This window comes from Heterodontus francisci, chromosome 34 (genome assembly GCF_036365525.1).
Source record: "Heterodontus francisci isolate sHetFra1 chromosome 34, sHetFra1.hap1, whole genome shotgun sequence".
In the NCBI taxonomy this organism is placed as follows: Eukaryota; Metazoa; Chordata; class Chondrichthyes; order Heterodontiformes; family Heterodontidae; genus Heterodontus; species Heterodontus francisci.
Window position 1 is genome coordinate 14,207,960 of NC_090404.1, and position 18,082 is coordinate 14,226,041.

An 18,082-nucleotide genomic window follows, 5' to 3' on the forward strand; every position below is an offset into this window, starting at 1 on the left:
GGAGTGTGGGAGATGGAGGCTGGTCAGGAGTGCGTTGGAAGCATTGAGTATCGAGATAACAAAGGCAGAGAAGAGGGTTTCAGCCGCAGATGAACTAAGACAGGGAGCTACGGTCAACTCCAACCCCAGATCCTCCCAGATTGGGACCTGCCCTGAGCAGGGACAGTGTAGAAACTCATGAATGAACATTGAGGGGTTAATAATAAATGAATGTGTGGACTGTACCATTTCCAAGCCAGCGAGGGGGTCTGTCTGGGTGGACACCTCTCCAACCCATCGTATGACCCCGTAGAGAGGCGGGTTATTGACTTCCACCATCGACTCGATCCCCAGGGGCAATCCTCTGCTTTCTTTCTCACTTGGCACTGAGCTCTTTTCCTCACATCGATCATCGACAGGCACCGTCAGTGAAAGGCATCCCCTGACACACAAGTCATCCTCCTGGTATTTGAGGGCACTGCTTTCACTGCCCAGATAACTGTTACCAACAGCGAGAGGTCGGACTGAATCTGAAGCCATGCCTTTGGCATCTCGGTCAGAAACTGGGAAAAATACAGACTGTGAAAAACAAGTGGACCCAATCCCCTTCCCATTCACTCCCATTGTACAACACTCCGAATGGACCCAATCCCCTTCCCATTCACTCCCATTGTACAACAATCCCAATGGACCCATCCCCTTCCCATACATTCCCATTGTACAACAATCCCAATGGACCCAAACCTCTTCCCATTCACTCCCATTGTACAACAATCCCAATGGACCCATCCCCTTCCCATACATTCCCATTGTACAACAATCCCAATGGACCCAAACCCCTTCCCATTCATTCCCATTGTACACAATCCCAATGGACCCAAACCTCTTCCCATTCACTGCCAATGGACCCAAACTCCTTCCCATTCACTCCAATGGTACACAATCCCAATGGACCCAAACCCCTTCCCATTCACTCCCATTGTACACAATCCCAATGGATCCAAACCCCTTCCCATTTACTCCCATTGTACACAATCCCAATGGACCCAAACCCCTTCCCATTCACTCCCATTGTACACCAGCCCCTTCCCATTCATCCCCATTATACACAATCCCAATGGATCTGTCCTTTTTAGAAGTAGTTGCCTAAACACTGTTCTCGTTTGAGAGATGGGCAGAACCTCAGCCATCCAGAGCTGTGTCAACCATACCTGGCACATCTGCATCAATCTCCACTGTGCTGTGTCTGGATAGACAAAGAGAGAGCGAGAGAGAAGTGAGACATCCTCTGCAGATTGAGAATGTGAAAGAGGAAAGTTAAGATATCCCTGGATGGAGAGATGAAGAGGAGATAAAGAGAGGGGGAGACTGGATGAGATGCTATTGGACAGAAATGACAGCAAGATAGATTTGCATTTATATAGCAGTTTTCATACCCTCAGAACATCTCAAAGCACTTTACAGCCAAAGAGGGACTTTTGCAGTGTAATGTGTAATGATAACAGGGTTATCGAATTGGTGCACAGCAAGATCCCACAAACAGCAAGGAGATATTTGACCAGATCAGCTGTTTCTGGATTTTGTTTGAGGGCTAAGTATTGGCCCTGGGACACGGGGAGGAGCTCCCCACTTTCCTTCGGCATAGTGGCCGTGGGCTCGTTTACGCCAACCTGTGACAGTTACACATCTCTTCCAAATGACGGAGGTGGAGATGCCAGAAGACTCAATTTTCTTCAAGGTGCCAAAATGGCTGTGCATGCAAACGGCCCATCCAAGTGTGGTCCTGAGCCCCGCAGAGCAGGAAGAGCCCAGGTTTCAGCCACCCGATCTGTGCTGAGAGCGCTGAGCCCAGCCGTCGGCTAGGTGCTTCCATCGTGCCTTAGGGACAGGGAGACGTCCAGTAAGGGTCAGCACTCCTGAACACCAGGAAAGGAGCATGTGGAAGTTGGGGTGAGAGTCAAGCTGTGGTTAGAGATGTGGAACAGCTAGTCAAGAGGAAGAAGGAAGCTTACTTAAGGTTGAGGAAGCAAGGATCAGACAGGGCTCTAGAGGGTTACAAGGTAGCCAGGAAGGAACTGAAGAATGGACTTGGGAGAGCTAGAAGGGGACATGAAAAAGTCTTGGCGGGTAGGATTAAGGAAAATCCCAATGCGTTCTACACTTATGTGAGGAACAAGAGGATGGCCAGAGTAAGGGTAGGGCCGATCAGGGATAGTGGAGGGAACTTGTGCCTGGAGTCGGAGGAGGTAGGGGAGGTCCTAAATGAATACTTTGCTTCAGTATTCACTAGTGAGAGGGACCTGGTCGTTTGTGAGGACAGTGTGGAACAGGCTGATATGCTCGAACAGGTTGAGGTTAAGAGGGAGGATGTACTGGAAATTTTGAATGATATGAGGACAGATAAGTCCCCGGGACCAGACGGGATATACCCAAGGATATTACGGGAAGCGAGGGAAGAGATTGCTGCGCCTTTGGCGATGATCTTTGCGTCTTCACTGTCCACTGGAGTAGTACCGGATGATTGGAGGGTGGCAAATGTTGTTCCCTTGTTCAAGAAAGGGAATAGGGATAACCCTGGGAATTATAGACCAGTCAGTCTTACGTCGGTAGTGGGCAAATTATTGGAGAGGATTCTGAGAGACAGGATTTATGATTATTTGGAAAAGCATGGTTTGATTAGAGACAGTCAGCATGGCTTTGTGAGGGGCAGGTCATGCCTCACAAGCCTTATTGAATTCTTTGAAGATGTGACAAAACACATTGATGAAGGAAGAGCAGTGGATGTGGTGTATATGGATTTTAGCAAGGCGTTTGATAAGGTTCCCCATGGTAGGCTCATTCAGAAAGTAAGGAGGCATGGGATTCAGGGAAAGTTGGCTGTCTGGATACAAAATTGGCTGGCCCATAGAAGACAGAGGGTGGTAGTAGATGGAAAGTATTCAGCATGGAGCTCGGTGACCAGTGGTGTTCCACAAGGATCTGTTCTGGGACCTCTGTTCTTTGTGATTTTTATAAATGACTTGGATGAGGAAGTGGAAGGCTGGGTTAGCAAGTTTGCCGATGACACGAAGGTTGCTGGAGTTGTGGATAGTGTGGAAGGCTGTTGTTGGTTGCAACAGGACATTGACAGGATGCAGAGCTGGGCTGAGAAGTGGCAGATGGAGTTCAACCTGGAAAAGTGTGAAGTGATTCATTTTGGAAGGTCGAATTTGAATGCGGAATACAGGCTTAAAGACAGGATTCTTGGTGGTGTGGAGGAACAGAGGGATCTTGGGGTCCATGTCCATAGTTCCCTCAAAGTTGCCACCCAAGTTGATAGGGTTGTTAAGAAGGCGTATGGTGTGTTGGCTTTCATTAACAGGGGGATTGAGTTTAAGAGCCGCGAGGTTATGCTGCAGCTCTATAAAGCCATGGTTCGACCACACTTGGAATATTGTGTTCAGTTCTGGTCGTCTCATTATAGGAAGGATGTGGAAGCTTTCGAGCGGGTGCAGAGGAGATTTACCAGGATGCTGCCTGGACTGGAGGGCATGTCCTACGAAGAAAGATCGAGGGAGCTAGGGCTTTTCTCATTGGAGCGAAGGAGGATGAGAGGTGACTTGATAGAGGGGTACAAGATGATGAGAGGCATAGATAGAGTGGATAGTCAGAGACTTTTTCCCAGGGTGGAAAGGGCTATCACCAGGGGGCATAATTTTAAGGTGATTGGAGGAAGGTTTCGGGGAGATGTCAGAGGTAGGTTCTTTACACAGAGTGGTGGGTGCGTGGAATGCGCTGCCAGCGGTGGTAGTAGAAGCAGATACGTTAGGGGCATTTAAGCGACTCTTGGATAGGTACATGGATGATAGTAGAATGAAGGGTAGGTAGTTAGTTTGATCTTAGAGTAGGTTAAAGGTTTGGCACAACATCGTGGGCCGAAGGGCCTGTACTGTGCTGTACTGTTCTATGTTCTATGTTCTATCATAAGAAACAGAAGCAGGAGTAGGCCATTCGGCCCCTCAAGCCCGCTCAGCCATTCACTAAAATCATGGCTGACATTGCACGTCAATTCTACTTTGCCGCCTGGTCCCCACATCCCTCGATTCCCCAATCTACCGTTCTCAGCCTTGAATATACTCACTAACTGAGCATCCACAGCTCTCTGGGGCAGATAATTCCAAAGATTCCGAGTGAAGAAATCACTTATTTCAGTCCTGAATGGCCGACCCGTTATCCTGAGACTGTGCCCCTGTATTCTAGATTCGGCAGCCGGCCAAACAGCCTTTCAGCTTCTACCCTGAATTTTATCCGCTTCAGTGAGATTGCCTCTCATTTGTCTAAACTTCAGTGAGTATAAGCTCATCCCATTCACTCTCGCTCCTCATAGGACAACCCTCTCATCCCGGAATCAATCGCGTGAACTTTCCTTGCACCCCTTTAAGGCAAGTGTATCTTTCCTTGGGTAAGGAGACCAGAACTCCTGGTGTGGTCTCACCAAAGCCCTATATAAATGTAGCAAGACTTCCTTAGTGTTACACGACAATCCCCTTGCAACAAGGGCCAACATGCCATTTACCTTCCTAATTCCTTGATGTATGTTAACTTTCTGGGATTCATGTCGTCATTAAAATCCGATTTGCCAAATGAGAAATATTAATTTCGTCGGAAACTCACATTAGACTTTTAATGGAAAAATCCTACAAATTAACTTTTAAAAAACTAGCAGCCAAGATGGCCACTGCAATTTACATTTGGAACACCGAGAGATTGAACTGGAGACGAAAAGCCTAACAAAGCCCAGCTAACACTGAGTAGATTAGCCAGATAATCCTGGTTAGCGAGCCATTCAAAGTCATCCTGTGGCCTGTATCATCTTGAATTTCAGAAGATTTCAGAAGAAACCTCATTAAAAACAAAGAGGTTTGATCAAACCTTGTGACAACTTGCGCAGCTCTGAAGAAACTCAGTTTTGTCACACAGACAGCAGCTGAAAAGACAGCAACAAAGCACGCTCTCTCTCTCCCCAGAAAAAAATCAAGAGAAGATCTGGCTGTGACTGGGAACCCCCCCCCCCCCAGCCCTCCACTCCCAAGCCTACAGACTGCGACAGCCAGCAACCAGGGGAAGAGAATCATTCACCCATTCTGCCTTCAGAAGCCCATGGCCCGGTGAGGACTTCTAGGCTACAACTTCAGCTGAGGACTATTGGAAGTCCTCAGCTGAATATATATAGTTTGTAAATAGCTGAGGCCCACGTTTTGATCCTTGTGGCATTCCATAGGAATAAAAGAATGACTAGAGTTAGATTAGGGCCAATCAAGGATAGTAGTGTGGAATCAGAGGAGATAGGGGAAGTGTTAAATGAATATTTTGCGTCAGTATTTACAGTAGAGAAAGAAAATGTTGTCGAGGAGAATACTGAGATTCAGACTACTAGGCTAGATGGGATTGAGGTTCACAAGGAGGAGGTGTTAGCAATTTTGGAAAGTGTGAAAATAGATAAGTCCCCTGGGCCAGATGGGATTTATCCTAGGATTCTCTGGGAAGCCAGGGAGGAGATTGCAGAGCCTTTGTCCTTGATCTTTATGTCGTCATTGTCGACAGGAATAGTGCTGGAAGACTGGAGGATAGCAAATGTTGTCCCCTTGTTCAAGAAGGGGAGTAGAGACAGCCCTGGTAATTATAGACCTGTGAGCCTTACTTCGGTTGTGGGTAAAATGTTGGAAAAGGTTATAAGAGACAGGATTTATAATCATCTTGAAAAGAATAAGTTCATTAGCGATAGTCAGCACAGTTTTGTGAAGGGTAGGTCGTGCCTCACAAACCTTATTGAGTTTTTCGAGAAGGTGACCAAACAGGTGGATGAGGGTAAAGCAGTGGATGTGGTGTATATGGATTTCAGTAAGGCATTTGATAAGGTTCCCCACGGTAGGCTATTGCAGAAAATACGGAAGTATGGGGTTGAAGGTGATTTAGAGCTTTGGATCAGAAATTGGCTAGCTGAAAGAAGACAGAGGGTGGTGGTTGATGGCAAAAGTTCATCCTGGAGTTTAGTTACTAGTGGTGTACCGCAAGGATCTGTTTTGGGGCCACTGCTGTTTGTCATTTTTATAAATGACCTGGATGAGGGTGTAGAAGGGTGGGTTAGTAAATTTGTGGATGACACTAAGGTCGGTGGAGTTGTGGATAGTGCCGAAGGATGTTGTAGGGTACAGAGGGACATAGATAGGCTGCAGAGCTGGGCTGAGAGATGGCAAATGGAGTTTAATGCGGAAAAGTGTGAGGTGATTCACTTCGGAAGGAGTAACAGGATTGCAGAATACTGGGCTAATGGGAAGATTCTTGGTAGTGTAGATGAACAGAGAGATCTTGGTGTCCAGGTACATAAATCCCTGAAAGTTGCTACCCAGGTTAATAGGGCTGTTAAGAAGGCATATGGTGTGTTAGCTTTTATTAGTAGGGGGATCGAGTTTCGGAGCCACGAGGTCATGCTGCAGCTGTACAAAACTGTGGTGAGACCGCACCTGGAGTATTGCGTGCAGTTCTGGTCACCGCATTATAGGAAGGATGTGGAAGCTTTGGAAAGGGTGCAGAGGAGATTTACTAGGATGTTGCCTGGTATGGAGGGAAGGTCTTACGAGGAAAGGCTGAGGGACTTGAGGTTGTTTTCGTTGGAGAGAAGGAGGAGGAGAGGTGACTTAATAGAGACATATAAGATAATTAGAGGGTTAGATAGGGTGGATAGTGAGAGTCTTTTTCCTCGGATGGTGATGGCAAACACGAGGGGACATAGCTTTAAGTTGAGGGGTGATAGATATAGGACAGATGTTAGAGGTAGTTTCTTTACTCAGAGAGTAGTAGGGGCGTGGAACGCCCTGCCTGCAGCAGTAGTAGACTCGCCAACTTTAAGGGCATTTAAGTGGTCATTGGATAGACATATGGATGAAAATGGAATAGTGTAGGTCAGATGGTTTCACAGGTCGGCGCAACATCGAGGGCCGAAGGGCCTGTACTGTGCTGTAATGTTCTAATTCTAATATACCCTGCCATCCCAAAAATGACCCATTTATTCCTATTCTCCCTTTTCTATCCGTTAACTAATCCTGAATCCATGCTAATATATTACCCCCAATCCCATGAATCCTAATCTTTTGTAACAACCTCTCGTGCGGCACCTTATTGAATGCTTTCTAAAAATCCAAATATACTACATCTACTGCTTCCCCCTAGTCTACTCTGCTAGTTACGACCTCAAAAAAACTCTAATAGATTTGTTAAACAAAATTTCCCTTTCATAAAACTGTGCTGACTCTCCTTCATCATGTGATTTTCCACGTGCCCTGCTTTTGCATCCTTAATAACGCATTCCAGCACTTTTTCCGACGACTGGCATCGGGTTAATTGGCCTGTAGTTCGCTGTTTTCTCCCTCCCTCCTTTCGTGAGTAGCAGTCCATTTGCTAACTTCCAATTCTCGGGGACCATTCCAGAATCTAGGGAATTCTGGAAGATCAAAACCAATGCATTTACTATCATTGCACCCCTAAACCCTCGGATGTTCGCCCTCAGGTCCTGGGGATTTGACAGCTTACAGTCCCATGAATTTCTCCAGTACTTTTTCTTTACGAATATTAATTTAAGTTCCTCACTCTCATTAGACCTTTAGTTCCCCAATATTTCCGGTATGTAATTTACCCACATTTACTTTTGCTACTCTCCTACTTTTTTCATACCTGTGGAAGCTCTTACCATCTGTTTCTATGTGTCTACTCTCATTCTATTTTTCCCTGCTACCACTTTCTCGGTCATCCTTTGTTGATATTTAAAACCTTCCAATCCTCAGGCTTACTATTCTCTTTAGCAATATGGTTAGGTTTTTTAAAAAATCTAATACGGTTCTTAATTTCTCTAGTTAGCCATGCTTGTACCACTTTTCCAGTGGAGTCGTTATTCCTCAAAGGGAATCTACACTTCAGTGAGAATTTTTTTTTTTAAAAAGAGATACAGCACTGAAACAGGCCCTTCGGCCCACCGAGTCTGTGCCGACCAACAACCACCCATTTATACTAACCCTCCAGTAATCCCATATTCCCTACCACCTACCTCCACTAGGGGCAATTTACAATGGCCAATTTACCTATCACCTGCAAGTCTTTGGCTGTGGGAGGAAACCGGAGCACCCGACGAAAACCCAGAGAGAGAACTTGCAAACACCACACAGGCAGTACCCAAAATTGAACCCGGGTCCCTGGAGCCGTGAGGCTGCGGTGCTAACCACTGCGCCACTGTGCCGCCCTATTATTTCATTAAATATTTGCCATTGTTTATCAACTGTCGCCATATCTTTTGATCTAATTTCGCAATCCACCTCAGCTAATGTTACTGGACTAATAACCTAGAGGTCTGGACTAATGCTCTGGAGACATGAGTTCAAATCCCAACACGGCAGCTGGGGGAATTTAAATTCAATTATTGAATAAATCTGGAATTAAAGCTGGTCTTAGTACTGGTGACCATGAAACTGCAGGACTGTTGTTAAAAACCCATCTCTACACGATTGTCCTTTAGGGAAGGACATCTGCCATCTTTACCCAGTCTGGCCTACATGTGACTCCAGGCCCACAGCAGTGTGGTGGACTCTTAATTGTCCTCTAAAATGGTCTGGAAAGGCACTCAGTTGTATCAAATCACTAAGGAAAAGTCATAAAAAGTAAAACAAGGACAACATGGCACTGGCCTAGGCATCGGATTTCCCTTCTCTGGGTTGAAATCTTGGAACTCCCTCCTTCACAACCCCGTGGGTTTACCTACACCATAAGGACTGCAGTGGTTCAAGAAGGCAGGTCACCACCACCTTCTCAAGGGCAATTAGGGATGGGCAATAAATGCTGGCCTTGCCAGCAACACCCACATCCCATGAACGAATAGAAAAAAAACTGGCTTTGTTTAAATTTACAACCCTCGTTTTGTCCTTAACCACATCACTCACAAAATTAATATGAATTCTATATTATGATCGCTCTTCCCCAAAGGTTCCTTTACTATAAGGTTACTAATTAACCCTTTCTCATTACACAATACTAGATATAAAATAGCCCGTTCCCTAGTTGGTTCCTTAACATATTGTTCTGGCAAATGTATTCCATGATCCTCCAAGCTACTTTTGCCAATTTGGTTTATACAGTCTATATGAGGATTAAAGTCTCCAAGGATTGTTGCATTAGCCTTGTTCCATACTCCTCTAATTTGCTATTTGATATTCTGTCCAACTCTATGATTACTGTTGGCGGAGGGGCCTATAAACCGCTCCCACTAGAGTTTTCTACCCTTTGCTGTCTCTTAGCTTAAACCATAGTGATTTTACATCCTGATTTTCTGGCCTCAGATCCTTTCTCTCTACTGTCTATAGCTCATCCTTTATGATCAGGGTTACTCCACTCCTTTGCCATTTTGTCTGTCTTTTCTAAAAGTCAAGTATCTTGGAATATTTAGTTCCCAGCCTTCGTCACCTTGCAACCACGTCTTGTAATGGCTACCTGATCAAACCTATGTATCTCTATGTGTGACATTAATCTTTGTGCATTCAGATTATAGCATCTTTAATTTTAACTTTTTACTATTTTTCCCTGATGTGGCCTCTGCTGCAAATGTCCTGTTACCATCATTAAACACTCTGTCCCTTCCTGACACAATTTGATTGTACCCAAGTCACTACCCTGCTCTGGAATCTTGATGTTTCTCTTCAGGCTTATGCACTTACTGTCACGCCAACTTGCTTGTTGAATGATAATTTTCTTTCATCCATTGACCGAGTTTATATTTTTTGAAGACATTTAAGAGAGGACAGATGAAGGATGATTTTTGCTGACAGCTTAGGATGGTCACCTAATTTGCAACACTACATTGTAAGGCCTGTGAGGTGGAGACGAAATGGCTGCGCAACTCAGCAAGAACAAAGATCCTGGAAATTTAAGGGAACTACCTGTTCTTTTTACCAAGAAACACTGCTACCATGTTTGAATCACTTGTCACATGATAGTCAACCAGCCTCTCCCCATCTGTGGTTTTAATCTCGCGTTTCTCTGCAGTAGCAAGGCGAAGCTTCTGGACTCTGACACGTACAGACTCAAGTTGGGGTCTTTCTCTCTCTCTCTTTCTCTCTATCTCCATTTCAGCCTACAAGCTTCGAACTCTACCTGTTGACTGAGCACCTTTACATACTCCAGCTGCAATCAGAAACCCCGATGGAGTAAATCATCTGCAAGGCTGTCTCCAAGAGACCCATCGAAACAGTTATCTCCCTCTTCAAACTAAAAGCCTCAGGACCGCCAAATTCAGCTGGAAGCCAGCTGAATCACCAAACCCCACAGACTGTATACTTTTTTTCCATGGACTCTAACTCAACCAATTGACCTTTCCCCACTCTGTAACCTCCAGTGTGTTTGTAAACCTCTAGAGTGAGTGTGTGTATGTATGTGTGAAAGTTGGCACGTAGTTTATAATTTTCATTAGTTCTGTTTCGGCACAATAAAGTTAACCAGTTTCTTTGTTAAACTCAAAAAAAAATCGGTCTGATTGGTTCTTGTTATGCTTCCATGGCCCTTTCAGGCAGCGCATTCCAGATCACAACAACTCAATGTGTAAAAAATAAATCACTCATTTCCACTCTGGTTCCTTTGCTAATTATCTCAAAATCTGTGTCCGCTGGTTCTGGGCCTTCAGGCCAGTGGAGGTAGTTTCTCACTATCTACTCTATCTAAACCCTTCAGGATTTTGAACATCTCTATCACCTCCCCACTTAAACGTATCTGCCCGAAGGAGCACAAACACAGTTTCCGTAGAGCCTCTGCTTAAGCCCTTCATCCCCAGTAGCTAATCCAGTAAATTACCTCTGCACCCTCTCCCTCTGCCTTGACATCCTTCCTGAAACGTGGGAGTCTGGAATTGGCCACAATTTGCAGGAGTCGGGGAAGGGGTTCATCAAATAAGAGTTTATGGTGAACATATTGATCTCCACTCCAACATGGTTGCAGCTCATATGGCTCCTGATGTACCTACCGTTTGGTTTGCTCCGTGCTTCCCTTTCAGTTCCACCCCGGGACGTGAAGATAATCTCACTTGACCATTGTTCGGAGTTGGGAGGCACTGGAGCAGCACAGGACGTCAGTACATGGAAGAAGGACACAACACAGGCAACAGATCAAAACTTTAAAAAAATTGTTAAGCTAGCTTACTGTCCCCCTCCCCACCTCTCACCCAACCACCACACTCTGGTCCAGGTTCAAATTCGATTGGTTCCTCTCATACTCGCCTCTGAGTCAGAAGTTCCTGGGTTTGAGTCCCTGTTCCAGAGAGTCGAACCCCACAATCCAGGGCCGCACACCTAGTGTAGTACTGAGGGAGCACCGCACTGTCGGAGGGGCAGGACTGAGGGAGTGCTGCACTGTCGGTGGGTCAGTACTGAGGGAGTGCTGCACTGCCGGTGGGTCAGTACTGAGGGAGTGCTGCACTGCCGGTGGGTCAGTACTGAGGGAGTGCTGCACTGCCGGTGGGTCAGTACCGAGGGAGTGCTGCACTGCCGGTGGGTCAGTACTGAAAAAGTGCTGCACTGAGAGATGCCGTCTTTCAGGCGAGACATGTCTCCAAGGGCCCCTGTCTGCCATCTCAGGTGAACATAAAAGATCCCATGACCACTATCTCAAAGAGCAGCAGGGGAGGTCTCCATCGTGTCCCAGGGCCAATATTTATCCCTGACCCTGCTGAACATCTGGGGCACTGGGGGAGGGGTCATTTATAACCCAATGACAGCTCTCAGTCAGAAACCCAAATTCGGGAATGTTTTGGCCTGACTCTGAAAGTGATGGGAGGGGGTCGTGGAGGGGGAGAGGGGGGAGAGGGGGGGAGAGGGGGGGAGGGGGAGAGGGGTTCAATTCAACCTGGGTGCCTGCCCCTGACCATTTAAAAGAAATTCTTGCTTGGAAAGACTTTGGGGGAAGGGTAGAAGTGGGAACAGGAATGGGCCAGTGCCAAATCCTGTCAAGACTCGGTATCTGGGTTCAAAAACGTGGAGATTGTAAACAGGGGAGTGCAGCAATCACACAAGGAAACCCTTATGGTCTCCGCATAAGGCAATCGGGAGGTGAGAGGATACACGTTTAAGCCAATCCCTTCTCAAACTGCACATTCCCCAATTAGGGATCTTTGTAAGAGACGGTGGAGAAGGCCTTACCGAGATGCACATCATGAAGTGGCAGCAGTATCCCATGTTCACGGTCAGTAAACGTACACAACTGTCGACCTTTGAACCTTCCATCCCAACATCCAACAGGGTTATCCTAGTCCAGGAGAGAGAAAAAAAAACATGTCAAAGTAAAACAACACACTCATTCTGCGCCATCACTCCTCAACTTACACTCACTGTGTGTAATATCACTCTCCAATCCCCCCCTCACTGTGTGTAATATCACTCTCCAATCCCCCCCTCACTGTGTGTAATATCACTCTCTAATCCCCCCCTCACTGTGTGTAATATCACTCTCCAATCCCCCCCCCCTCACTGTGTGTAATATCACTCTCCAATCCCCCCCCTCACTGTGTGTAATATCAATCTCCAATCCCCCCCCTCACTGTGTGTAATATCACTCTCCAAACCCCCCCTCACTGTGTGTAATATCACTCTCCAATCCCCCCCCCTCACTGTGTGTAATATCACTCTCCAATCCCCCCCTCACTGTGTGTAATATCACTCTCCAATCCCCCCCTCACTGTGTGTAATATCACTCTCCAATCCCCCCCCCTCACTGTGTGTAATATCACTCTCCAATCCTCCCCCCCCTCACTGTGTGTAATATCACTCTCCAATCCCCCCCTCACTGTGTGTAATATCACTCTCCAATCCCCCCCTCACTGTGTGTAATATCACTCTCCAATCCCCCCCCGTCACTGTGTGTAATATCACTCTCCAATCCTCCCCTCACTGTGTGTAATATCACTCTCCAATCCCACCCTCACTGTGTGTAATATCACTCTCCAATCCCCCCCCCTCACTGTGTGTAATATCACTCTCCAATCCCCCCCCCTCACTGTGTGTAATATCACTCTCCAATCCCCCCCCCTCACTGTGTGTAATATCACTCTCCAATCCCCCCCCCTCACTGTGTGTAATATCACTCTCCAATCCCCCCCCCCCTCACTGTGTGTAATATCACTCTCCAATCCCCCCCCACCCCTCACTGTGTGTAATATCACTCTCCAATCCCCCCCTCACTGTGTGTAATATCACTCTCCAATCCCCCCCCCCCCACTGTGTGTAATATCACTCTCCAATCCCCCCCTCACTGTGTGTAATATCACTCTCCAATCCCCCCCCCCTCACTGTGTGTAATATCACTCTCCAATCCCACCCTCACTGTGTGTAATATCACTGTCCAGGGATGGGGGATTTTAGTTCCCAGGTTACTTGGAAACGCTGGGGTTGTTCTCCCTGGAGATTGAGGGGTGATTTGATCCAGGTGTCCAAGATTATGACAAGCTTAGTTCAGTTAGACAAGGAAAAACAAATCGCACAAGGACTCGGGGACACAGATTGAAGGCTTTGGGCAAAAGATTCCGGGGGAATGTGGGGAAGGATCTTTTTTAACGCAGGGGTTGGTAATGACCTGGAACCCACTGTCCACGAGGGTGTTGGAAGCGGAGATGACCAATGATTTCGAAAGGAAATCAGATGGGCAGTTGAAGAAAATAAACTTGCAGGGCTGCGGCGCTCGGGCCGGGAATGGAACTGACTGCACGGCTCTACGGTGAGCCGGCAGGGGCTTGACGGGCCGAATGGCCTCCTCTTGTGCCATTATTGACTCCATGGCCCTAAGTGGGAGGTGGTCCATTCTGGTCAGACGAATAAAGAGGCCATATACGTCTTGAGTGTCAGAGTCTGATTGGGATCTCGGGGTTGTGAGTCACACATCATTGGATACAGTGATGCAGGTTCGAAATACCACAAAAGGAGCCAACAATGGACTGAATTTCACACAAGGCCAACACCCCCAGTAGCGAGACTCTGGTCACGGCGAGACAGTTACGTAGGGCGGGCCACGTCGTCCGCGTGCCTGACACAAGACTCCCAAATATCCACTGAGCGCCATCACAGCTAGAGGCTGTGCCACAGGGATTTCCTTAAAACCTCCCTGAAAAAAAAACGTGACATCTCCACCAATTCGTGGGAATGTCTTGCCCATGACTGCCTGAAATGACCAAGAAGCATCCGCCACAGTGCCAGCCAGTTCGAACGACGTCGACGTGCCCAGCGACCAAGTCCAAACAGCGGAAGGAGCGTTCGGAAATTCGAGCATCCCATTCACCCGCCTCACCAAACACCACCTGCCCCCAGCTGCGGCAGAGTGCGCGGACCCAGAACGGGACTATTCAGTCACCAGAGCATCCACAACCCTGGAGAAGAAAGTCCTCCTCGTTCCCGAGGGACTGGCAAAGAGAAGAGGTGTTTATTTCGAGAGGCGTGGAATTCACAAGCAGAGAAGGGAGGAATCAAACCTGTGTCAAACCACACTGGGGACGACTGTGCACAGCTCTGGTCGCCGGATTACAAAAAGGAGAGAGAGCTCGGAGAAGGCGCATAAAAAAGGTGATGAGGAGGGGATGATGGCAGAACCCAAACGTTGCACGAAAGACTGAACAGGCGAGGGCAATTTTCTGATAGAGGTTTTGAAAATTCTGAAGGGCTTCGATCGGCTGGGCGCAGAGGAGAGGTGGTCGCTAGCAGGGGAGACAATGAGGGGCCACGATTCTGAGCTCGTCGCTGACAAATCCGACTGGGAATACCGGAGAAATGGCTTTACCCAGAGAGCATCAGGAATGTGGAACTCGCGACTGCAGGGAGTGGGTTGAGGCAAAGAGCATTGATGCATTTAAGGGGAATCTGGATAAACACATCAGGACAAAGGGATAGACTGGTGTCTCTCGGTCCTCTCTCCCTCAGGATGATATCTGTACACTGACTGGTGTCTCTCAGTACCCTCTCCCTCATGCTGATTGGGGAGGGGGGGGGGGTGGGGGAGAGGAGGACGAGATCGAGGACTCCTCTGTGGATCATAAACACTGGCACGGACCACGAAGGCCGAATGGCCTGGTCCTGTGTTGTAAATTCGAACCAATTGGCGAGTCAGCAGATCCTGCTGCCTGTGAGTGCCCCTGACGCACGCTTACCAGCTGGACTCCCACGGCGATGCCGCTCTCGGCCTTCCCCGGAAAGGCCTCGCAGTACCTGACGTTCCCGAACTGCAGGCTGCCGTCCTGCCAGAAGACGACCCTGCTGCCGACCTCGAGGACACGCCCTCGTCTCTCCCTGTCGCCTCGCAGCTGAGCTTCCTCGGTCTGCCCTCTGGGCCAGGCCACATCTGCCGGCTCGAGCCTGGAGGCAGGGACGAAGACGCCACCGTTCTCGAGGCAGCTGAATAAACGTTTCCCGTGGATGAGCCCGTCCGTGAAGCCCTTGCTCGAAGCCCAGCCCTGCAAGACAGATCAGGGATCAATTCAGGCTGAGTCGGAAATGTGCAAGAATGCAAACTAATTTCCAGGTTATAAATGTATTCCAAACTGGTGTCTCTCAGTACCCTCTCCCTCAGGGTGATATCTGTACACTGACTGGTGTCTCTTAGTCCCCTCTCCCTCAGGGTGATATCTGTACACTGACTGGTGTCTCTCGGTCCTCTCTCCCTCAGGATGATATCTGTACACTGACTGGTGTCTCTCAGTACCCACGCCCTCATGGTGATATCTGTACACTGACTGGTGACTCCCATTCCCCCTCTCTCAGGGAGAAATCTGCCCACTGACTGGTGTCTCTCAGTCCCCTCTCCCTCAGGGTGATATCTGTACACTGACTGGCGTCTCTCAGTCCCTCTCTCTCAGGGTGATTTCTGTACACTGACTGGAGTCACTCAGTCCCTCTCTCTCAGGGTGATATCTGTACACTGACTGGTGTCTCTCAGTCCCCTCTCCCTCAGGGAGATATCTGTACACTGACTGGTGTTTCTCAGTCCCTCTCTCTCAGGGTGAGATCTGTACACTGACTGGTGTCTCTCAGTCCCTCTCTCTCAGGGTGATATCTGTGCACTGACTGGTGTCTCTCAGGGTGATTTCTGTACACTGACTGGTGTCTCTCAGTCCCTCTCCCTCAGTGTGATTTCTGTACACTGACTGCTGTCTCTCAGTCCCTCTCTCTCAGGGTGATATCTGTACACTGACTGGTGTCTCTCAGTCCCCTCTCTCTCAGGGAGATATCTGTACACTGACTGGTGACTCCCATTCCCCCCTCTCTCAGGGAGATATCTGTCTACTGGTGTCTCTCAGACCCCTCTCTCACAGGGTGATATCTGTACACTGACTGGTGTCTCTCAGACCCCTCTCTCTCAGGGAGATATCTGTACACTAAGTAGTGTCTCTCAGTCCCTCTCTCTCAGGGAGATATCTGTACACTAAGTAGTGTCTCTCAGTCCCTCTCTCTCAGGGAGATATCTGCACACTGACTGGTGTCTTTCAGTCCCTCTCTCAGGGTGATATCAGTGCACTGACTGGTGTCTCTCAGTCCCTCTCTCTCAGGGTGATATCTGTAAACACTGACTGGTGTCTCTCAGTCCCTCTCTCTCAAGGAGATATCAGCCCACTGACTGGAGTCTCTCAGTTCCTCTCTCTCAGGGAGATATCTGTACACTGACTGGTCTCTCTCAGTCCCTCTCTCTCAGGGTGACATCTGTACACTGACTGGTGTCTCTCAGTCCCTCTCTCTCAGGGTGATATCTGTGCACTGACTGGTGTCTCTCAGTCCCTTTCCCTCAGGGAGATATCTGTGCACTGACTGGTGTCTCTCAGCCCTCTCTCAGGGAGATATCTGCCCACTGACTGGTGTCTCTCAGTCCCTCTCTCTCAGGGTGATATCTGTGCACTGACTGGTGTCTCTCAGTCCCTCTCCCTCAGTGTGATTTCTGTACACTGACTGGTGTCTCTCAGCCCTCTCTCTCAGGGAGATATCTGCCCACTGACTGGTGTCTCTCTGTTCCCCTCTATCAGGGAGATATCTGTACACTGACTGGTGTCTCTCAGTCCCTCTCTCTCAGGGTAATATCTGTACACTGACTGGTGTCTCTCAGTCCCTCTCTCTCAGGTTGATATCTGTACACTGACTGGTGTCTCTCAGTCCCTCTCTCTCAGGGTGATATCTGTACACTGACTGGTGTCTCTCAGTCCCCCTCTCTCTCAGGGAGATATCTGGACACTGACTGGTGTCTCACAGTCCCTTTCCCTCAGGGAGATATCTGTGCACTGACTGGTGTCTCTCAGTCCCTCTCTCTCAGGGAGATATCTGTACAATGACTGGTGTCTCTCAGTCCCTCTCTCTCAGGGTGATATCTGTGCACTGACTGGTGTCTCTCAGTCCCTCTCTCTCAGGGTGATATCTGTGCACTGACTGGTGTCTCTCAGTCCCTCTCCCTCAGTGTGATTTCTGTACACTGACTGGTGTCTCTCAGCCCTCTCTCTCAGGGAGATATCTGCCCACTGACTGGTGTCTCTCTGTTCCCTTCTATCAGGGAGATATCTGTACACTGACTGGTGTCTCTCAGTCCCTCTCTCTCAGGGTGATATCTGTACACTGACTGGTGTCTCTCAGTCCCCTCTCTTTCAGGGAGATATCTGTACACTAACTGGTGTCTCACAGTCCCTTTCCCTCATGGAGATATCTGTGCACTGACTGGTGTCTCTCAGTCCCTCTCTCTCAGGGAGATATCTGTACACTGACTGGTGTCTCTCAGTCCCTCTCCCTCAGTGTGATGTCTGTACACTGACTGGTGTCTCTCAGCCCTCTCCCTCAGGGAGATATCTGCCCACTGACTGGTGTCTCTCAGTCCCCTCTCTCTCAGAGAGATATCTGTACACTGACTGGTGTCTCTCACTTCCTCTCTCTCAGGGAGCTATCTGTGCACTGACTGGTGTCTCTCAGGATGATTTCTGTGCAGTGACTGGTGTCTCTCAGTCCCTCTCCCTCAGTGTGATTTCTGTACACTGACTGGTGTCTCTCAGTCCCTCTCTCTCTGGGTGATATCTGTACACTGACAG

At 48.2% G+C, this 18,082-nt stretch overlaps 1 protein-coding gene across 2 annotated transcripts in view; it reads right to left on the reverse strand.

The window, feature by feature from the left end:
* LOC137349094 (ubiquitin carboxyl-terminal hydrolase CYLD-like) overlaps window positions 1–18,082 on the reverse strand; it is a 53,615-nt gene that overhangs the window by 25,606 nt on the left and 9,927 nt on the right. For both annotated transcript variants that reach the window (XM_068014428.1, XM_068014429.1), the window contains exons 3-6: window positions 15,176–15,478; window positions 12,186–12,291; window positions 11,015–11,101; window positions 226–542 (exon numbers count right to left, since the gene is read on the reverse strand). In XM_068014428.1, the coding sequence (XP_067870529.1) occupies window positions 226–542; window positions 11,015–11,101; window positions 12,186–12,291; window positions 15,176–15,478 (813 nt within the window). The remainder of the gene's footprint in view (window positions 1–225; window positions 543–11,014; window positions 11,102–12,185; window positions 12,292–15,175; window positions 15,479–18,082) is intronic.